Genomic DNA, 8492 nt, shown 5'->3' on the forward strand with positions numbered 1-8492 from the left:
AATGTGATTGGTAGAACAGTGTGACTCTTTTAACTGATTGGTCTTTAGACTTCCCTTGTCTGAAGGTGGGCAAAGGTCCACCCTGCGGAATGTGCCCCCACCTGCAGGTAGTTTCTCACCCTGTGATCTGAGGAATGTTAATTAGCCTTTCCCTTCAGGAGAGTTCCTTCCTAAAATTCCTGAGCTTATCTTATTAAGGAAATTCCTGGCCTCCCAGCGTTTTTCTGAGATGTCCCTGTTTACTCGGATCTTACACAAGCGCACACCACCCTGCCCAGCTTTTTACGTAGGTTCAGGGAGTTGAACTCAAGCCTTAGTGCTTGCCAGGTGAGCACTTTGTCAACTTATCTCACTGGCTCTCCTTTGTCTTTAACAGTGGAGGATTATAGGCGTGGGGCCTGCATAATGGCTCATAGATCAAGGTGCTTGCAGCCAAGCCTGACAACCTGTGTTTGAATCCTAAAACCCACATGGTAGAAAGAAAAAAAATCAACTGAAAATTGTCCTTTGATATCCACATTCATGCCATGGCCCCATATGTGTGCACATATACATGCATAAATGCATGTGTGTCCATATATACACACAAATAATAATCATCATAATAAAATAAATGGGAAAATGATTTGGAAAAAGAACCATGGGCTTGAAATAGTGACTCTTCATGGTGGGCTAATTACACCAGGGTGGAGGCTATCCGTTTACACATCCTGACTCTGGAAACATCCCCAAATGGCTGAGTGTGCAATGTCTTTACAGCCTCCCCGGGACGAGAGCCTGAACGGCCTTCTACAAGGCTACAGGATCTACTACCGTGAGCTGGAGTCCGAGACAGGCATGAGCCCTGAGCCCAAGACACTCAAGAGCCCCTCTGCCTTACGTGCTGAACTCACTGGTGAGCAGTGCTCCTCTGGCCTGGGGGATGTTCACAAGACAACCTTGCATGTCTATCTGTTCCGTGGAAGGCATGCTGGCAGATGCTATAAAGGAGCCAGGGAAGACACAGGGAGGAAGCGGGCACAGTGTATGGTGAAGCCCATGGGGCACAGGTAGAGGCAGTGGATTAGGAAGCTGGACTGAAGGAGAAGGAGCCAGCTTTCCAGGAACACATTGTGTGGAAACTGACCTGAGGTGAAGGCCACAACCATCTAATTCATCCCTGGGCTCCTCCTGATCTCTGCTGGGCCTGCCCCTCCACCACAAACCATTCTTGGCTTTGTTAAAAGTCAACTACCAAGGAGGCAGTTTTATTTTAGAAGACCCTGCCTTCCTATCCCCATCTCTGGAAGGAGATTGTTCCTAAATTGTGTCAGAGAAAATTCTCTTTGGCCAGGTGTGGTGTCATGTGCCTCTAATACCAGCATTCAGGAGGCAGAGGCAGGTAGATCTCTATGATGAGGGACAGACACGGTCAGGGAAAAGTTAGGCAGCCCTTCCTACCTAGGTCACCTCTGTCAGGCCAGGATGATGTCTGATGTTGGCTCACCCAGCATGCAACAGGCCCCCTACTCCACCCCATCTTTTCCACCAGAGGCCCCCATGCCAACTGCATACAAACTTGTCCCTGGTGGGCTCTCAGGTATACATGCTGTGTGGGACCCAGAACACCTAATGGGTGATTGTCTCACACCCTTCAGACTAGAGACCCACAGGTTGCAAGCATCAGGCAGTGGATAGACCTGCATCCCAAAAAGGCTTGGAAGAAAGGAAAAAAAAAAAAAAAAACAAAACAAACCTATCTGCATCTTCACTGGTGCCCACCCTCCACTGTTGCCAATGCCCTTATGATTGTTTTCCTCTATCAGAGGGCCAGCTCCCTACTACCTGCCTCAGACCGATGTATCTTGATGTGTTAGGAAGAAGTATAGTAACTGCCAGCAGCTAGTGAGAAGCTGCAGTCTCTACAGCACCCGGGGAACTGTGGGAGTTACCACAGCATCCCATCTGTCTTGCAGTGTGCCTCGTGCCGACCCCACACATGGCTTGCAGGGATAGTGTTCCTTCATACTGACTACCTTCTTTACTCCTTGTAGCTCAAAGCAGCTTCAAGACGGTGAACAGCAGCTCAGCATTAACGACCTATGAATTAACACGTAAGTGCACAGCCCCTTGGGCCCTGTGACTGCATGCAGTGATGCATTTCTGCCCATCCATCTCTCAGAGGTTCAGGCAGAACCAGCCTGGATTCATGGCTCTAATTGCTGGAGTTCCCCTCTCAATAGCCACATCTCAGCATGTCCACACATAGGGGAAACATTTAGAGGCAGAGGTTGGTGGGGTTCACAGTTGTGCCATCTAGCACCCTATCTGACTGGGATGGAAGAGAAAGTCAGACAGGGCAAAATGTCTCCCATGGCTCTCTTTGATATCTCTCTCTCTTTCTCTCTCCCTATCATAATTATAGTGAAATGTATAGGCCAAAATTTACAATCTTAACCATATTTTTTCAATTTATGGATATTTTACCTACATGTATGTCCATGTATCATGTGTGTGCCTGGTACCCAAGGAAGCCAGGAGAGGGCATTAGATCTCCTGGAATGGGAGTTACAGATAGTTGTGAACATCCATATGGATGCCAGTAATCAAATGCAGATCCTCTGGAAGAACAGCAAGCTCTCCTAACTGCTGAGCCAGCCCCCATCTTAACTAGTTTAAAGGCAGTCAGTGGTCCACTTGCTTTCTCTCTAAACTGAAACTCTCTCCTTTGAATACTGACCCCAAGGGCTGGGATTATAGCTCAGTTGGTAGAGGAATGCTTGCCTAGCATGGAGAAGCCTGGGGTTCCATTGCCAACATGGCATAAAAACAGGTATCATGGTGTGTGCCTGTAATCTCAGCACTTGGCAGGCAGCAGCAGGAGGTCAGGAGTTTGTAAGTGCCTAGGCCTTTGTCTGCTGGCTCTTTCTGGGAGAGCTGTGGGACAAGTCAAGCTGGCCCGTGGATACTTTGTTGCCTTTCACCTGGGGACAGGTGGGAGGACTCATCTCATTTGATTGATAACCAGGTCAGGAGACTTGATGGAGGCATTTCCTAGTCCTCCAGAGAGCAATCTACTTCTCTCCTGGGGTCCCCATTGCCTGACTGTGGTCACAGGGGAAATCTAAGAACAGAAGCTGGTTTATCTAAAGGCTGACCCTGCATGTTTGACCTTGTAGATCTGAAGAAGTACCGGCGCTATGAAGTCATCATGACTGCCTATAACATCATCGGTGAGAGCCCAGCCAGTGTACCAGTGGAGGTCTTCGTTGGTGAGGCTGGTAAGCTCCAAGCCTGTCTCTCATCTCTCAGCCAGACAAGGTCTATAAGAATCAACCAGATAGCTTCAAGAAGCCTAGACACTCACTTCCCAGGAAGAACACTCAAGAGGAATGATTTATTTCAAGAGGAACTGGTACCCAGTTTCCATCCACTAAATGGGGAAGGGGTGGAGCAAATTCCATCATGGAGAAAGTGAAAGTGCTTGCCTACACCACAGACTTCCTCCTTCCTCCCTGGTATTGTGTCAGGTGGCCCAGCCTGCAGGATGGTGCTGGATGCATCCTAGGCATCTCTCCCCTTCAGTTAATGCTGTCTCCCCTTGCACACAAACCAAGAGGCAGCTTTACTGACCTAAGAAATTCTCAGTCTCATCAAGTTGATGCTGTGTTGGTTAATTTTCTCATTGCTATGACAAAAAGAAAACTTACCGGTGTGTGTATTTGTTTTCTTAACTGCTGTGACATGAGTAACTTGAGAAAAGAAGGTTTGATTAGGCTCACAGTTTGAGGCCTCAGCCTATCTCAGTAGGGATGCTGTGGCAGCTGGTCACATTGTTTCCATAGTCAGGATGAGAGCCAGGCAGCTGGTCACATTGTATCCACAGTGAGGACATAGTAAAGAGAGAGGAATGCTGGATTCACTTTCTCCTTTCTTTTCAATCCAGGACTCCAGCCTTTGGGACAGACTCACCCGCATTTAGGGAGGTCTTCCCACCTCAGTCTAATCTAGAAAACTCTCTTATAGGCATTTCCAGAGGCCTATCTCCTAAGCCTAACTCTAGGTCCTATAGAGTTGACCATCATAGAGAGGAAGGATTTATTGTTCAACCATCACAAGGGACTGTGGGCCTGCAAGAGATCTTGCATGAGCAAGACCGTGTAGCCAGAGGAGCATTTGTGCTGGCATCCTTAATAGTTTCTGATGAGGAAAAAAAGGCAGGCTTACAGCAGACAGGTCACCTACCCAAATTTAGACAGTTGACAGATGCAGCTGCTCCAAAGCCAGGTCTTCCCATTTTCCTCACCTCATACCTGGCTGCCTGTGACTGTTAATCTTGATTGTCATCTTGACAAGATCTAGAATCACCTAGGAGACATACACTTCTGACCTTATCGGTGAGGGATTATCTAGATTAGATTGACTGACGTGGGAAGGTCCACCCTAAAGGTGGGCAGCAGCACTGTGAGCTGAGCACCCACATTCATCTCTCTCTACTTCCTGACCATGGATACATTGTGACCTTCTGCCACTATGCCTTCCCTACCATGATGGACTGTGTGCCCTCAGACTGTGATCTAAAATCAACCCTCCCTCCTTTAAATTGCTTTTGTCAGGTGTTTTGTTACACCACTAAGGGAAGAAATCTATATACCAGCCCCGGAGATTGCACTCAGGTCATCAGGCTTGGCAGCAAGCCCAGTTACCTGCTGAGCCATCTCAGCTACCCACTCCTCTATTATAACCACCCTCTGAGCATCACACACAAGTCATCCTAAAGTGCTCAGAGGCTTTGATGGAACCAGAGTCAGCAGTGGTTTAATAAGTGAACTGTGTGTCTGAGTGTTGACCCTGCCATTTGCTAGCTGTGTGACCTTGAGGACAGTACTCAACCTCTCGGAGCTCTAGCCTTTGAGCATTGTGGCATGGTATGGAAATCTGTGAGCCACAGTGAGGAAACTCAGGTTCATATCCCAGCTAGGCTCCCAGCTCATCTGCCCACAGAAAAACTCTGGAGAATGTGCCTGGCCTGGCATAGCCCCTCTTTGTGTTTACTTAGCATGCTCACAGCTCCCATGTGAGTTTCCCAAGGCCTCTGGTCAGCTATGGGATAGGGCTTGGAGAGTAGATGTTCTCTCTGGATCCCCTCTTGATCAGATATGTAATGTTTACCTCTGTGAGCCTCAGAGGAAAAGTGGTTTGTAGATGCCTTTCACGGAGGCCTGTGTCTGAACACCAAAGTTACAAGTTGGGAAGAAAAATAAGTCTGTCAAAATCCAGGCCCCAGGAAGCATAACCTAGCTCCTAAAAAGACTTGAGTGGAAGAGACTCTTCCAAGTACTTGCATGAGTTCAATTCTGGTATAAGACCCACTCTGGGGCCGGGGCATAGCTCAGGTAGCACTTGTTTAGAATACTAAGTCTCTAGCATGTAATGTTGACACCATGCAACACCTATTTATTTATCTGAGACAACATCATGTAGCCTAGACTGGCCTGAAACTCACTACATACTTGAGATTGGATGACCTTGAACTCCACATCCTTCTGCCTCCATCTCCCAGGTGCAGGGATCAAAAGAATGTGCTACTGTGCCTGGGCCACGCAGTGTCTGGATTGAACCCAGGCCCTCCTGTGTGCTCAGCAAGCACTCCACACCACTAGGGTCTGTAGCTGGAGTTTGCTATTTGGTAGAAAGTGATCTTCCTCCAGATGGTTGGGAAGCTGCCTCCTCCCCGACCCCCGACACCACCCACCCACCAACGGGGTCTCAGCTGTGGTTGAATTCTTCTTACACATGGACCAGTCTGTGGTGGGTTTTCCTCGGTCTCTGCCAGCCGCCTGTGTCGCACCGACACACATGGCTCATATTTAGCAACTCTGGTCATGGTCTTGGTTTCCAAAATTTCAAAGCTATTTTATAAGTCTGACAATCACTTTGGCAAGCACAAAAAAAGGCAAATTCTGGGATTTTGATGGGAAGTGAATTAAATGACAAACTGATTTAGAGATTGCTGATGCTTTCCTCCTGTCCCCATTTCCGCTTCAGGAATTGGCTGGCGTCTGTTCGCATCCTGTGGTAGGGCTGGCAGTGTTCTCCATGCAGACTGCTCAGAGAGCCACTGCCAACAGGTTTTCCTGCAGTGTATTATGAAGAGGCTGTGGCGACATGTCCCTGCCCTGCTCATAGCTTCGCGCAGCCTGAGGCAGAGGCTCATAGCCCTGCTGACGTGCTGTCAATCTTAGTTCAGCAAGAGCCGCCCTGGGGCCGGGCACAGCTCAGGTAGAGCACTTGCTTAGAATATCTAAGTCTCTAGCATGCATCCTCAACACTGCAAAAGCAGGGCCGGCAAGATGGCTTGGTGGGTAAAGGGCTTGCCGAGCACGCATGAGGACCCGAATTCCAGTCCCAAAACATGCCCCCACACCCACCCACACACACAGCTTAACATGTAGCATGTGTCCCAGTCCCAGCACTGGGGAGGCAGATCCTTAAGGCTCAGTGCCCATCCAGCTTAGCCTAGCTTACTTGGCAAGCTCCAGGCCAAGGAGAGACCCTGTCACAAAAAATCAAGATGGACAGTGCCTGAGGAACAACACTAAAGGTTGTCCTCTGACCTACACACACACACACACACACACACACACACACACACACACACACACGCACACATGCATATACCCATACACCCACACATAATCATGCATGCACACATGTGTGCACATTAGAAGTAGACTTTAAGTCCTCTAGAGAGGAGATAGTATTTGCCCTCCTCCACTCAATGGGGACTCGGAACTAAATGTCCACGAGCAGCTGAAGTGTCTTTGGCTCCACATATTTTGCCAGAAGAGGGGAGGCACACACACTTGGTGCTTGCTGTCCCTCGGGCCCAGTGGAGTTCTGTGGCTTTTGAGGTACATGGCGGGCACTGTGGATGACAGCAAAGTACCTTGAAACTGTGAACCCACCGTTCCTTCACAGCTGTGGCTTTCAAGAAGCTATTACATTCTAAATTTTATTTTTTGTGTGTTGGGGGCACACATGGGCCGCAGTGTGCTTGTGAAAGGTCAGAGAACGACTTTCAGGAGTCCAATCCCTCCTTCCACTGTGTGGGTCCCAGAGATCAAATTCAGGTCATCAGGCTTGTTGACAAGAGCCTTTACCTGCCAAACCATCTCACTCACCAGGCCATCGCTATTTTTATTCAGTAGTTTTTAATTATGTGTCTCTCTGTGTATTAGTATGTGGATTTGTGCACATGAGTGCAGTGCTTATGGAAGCCAGAAGAGGGCACCAGATCTCCTGGAGCTGGAGTTGTAGGCAATTATGAGCCACCAGATGTGGATGGTGGACCAGAACTTGGATTCTCTTCAAGAGCAACCAATGCTCTTAACCACCACATAAGTTGTGTGTGACGACATCCACCTGTAGCCCCGCATCTGGGAGGAGGAAGGAGGAGGAACAGGAGTTGAAGATCATCCTCGGCTACATAGTGAATTTGTGGCCAGCCCGAACTACACCAGGCCCTAAATGAGAAGAAAAACTGCACTGTAAAATGCAGGTTTTACCTTTCTGCTACTCCTACAGGTTTTTTAATTACTCTTGGTTAGAAAGAGGAAAAGAACCACACTTCTGGCTGTTTCAGCTCCCTCTAGTGACACATTAAGCCAGTCCTAGAGCCCATTAAGTGAAATTAAAAGGAATCAGAACTGTGCTAGTTAGAATATGTGTTTATAATGAAGAGAGTGGCAGTCGCTCAGGGGTAATGAATGCAGTTACCACAAATCCCAGGGCCCCACTATTCCATCAGGTTCACTACCCCCAGGTTCACAGTGCCTGGGTAACCTTTAACCCAGCATATTGTAGTGACATCACAGGTACCACAGGTGGTCCCAGTGGCCAGTCAGTCTACCCATGTTGTATGTAGACAGGACAAAATCTTGCATCAGGAATATGGGATGAGTGCTCCCTGAGAGCCCCATGTCCCCACAGATACCCCAGAGGGAATATTAGTCTCCATTATATAAAGGCTCTGACCTCAGAGGGAAGTAAGCTCATTGTTGTCATGAGTCTGGGACCAGAGTGCTTAGGGATACTAAACAAACAGGGAAGGAAGGTTGAGACTGTGAAGTGGGGTTACAGTGTTCCCAGAGTTCAGTCTTAGTGAACAGAGGAAGACATAGTGATAGAAGAGAGGAGAAAAAAGGAAGATGGCTCTCTACTCCTGAGCCATGTCACTACCCCCTCGCTGGGGGATTCTAGGCAGGTGCTCTACCACTGAGTCACACCCCAGCCCCTTACTGGGGGATTCTAGACAGGGGCTCTACCACTGAGCCATACCCCAGCCCCTCACTGGGGGATTCTAGGCAGGTGCTCCACCACTGAGCCATACCCTAGCCCCTCACTGGGGGATTCTAGGCAGGGGCTCTACCACTGAGAAACACACACACCCCAGCCCCTCACTGGGGGATTCTAGGCAGGTGCTCTACCACTGAGCCACACCCCAGCCCCTC

The 8492-nt window shown here is 48.8% G+C and overlaps 1 protein-coding gene across 1 annotated transcript in view; it reads left to right on the forward strand.

Moving 5' to 3' along the window:
* Sdk1 (sidekick cell adhesion molecule 1) overlaps nt 1–8492 on the forward strand; it is a 976484-nt gene that overhangs the window by 906234 nt on the left and 61758 nt on the right. The window contains exons 33-35 of the mRNA XM_031338568.1: nt 760–895; nt 2034–2093; nt 3159–3260. Coding sequence (XP_031194428.1) covers nt 760–895; nt 2034–2093; nt 3159–3260 — 298 coding nt within the window. The remainder of the gene's footprint in view (nt 1–759; nt 896–2033; nt 2094–3158; nt 3261–8492) is intronic.

The sequence above is a fragment of the Mastomys coucha genome, unplaced genomic scaffold, assembly GCF_008632895.1.
Source record: "Mastomys coucha isolate ucsf_1 unplaced genomic scaffold, UCSF_Mcou_1 pScaffold22, whole genome shotgun sequence".
Lineage (NCBI taxonomy): Eukaryota > Metazoa > Chordata > Mammalia > Rodentia > Muridae > Mastomys > Mastomys coucha.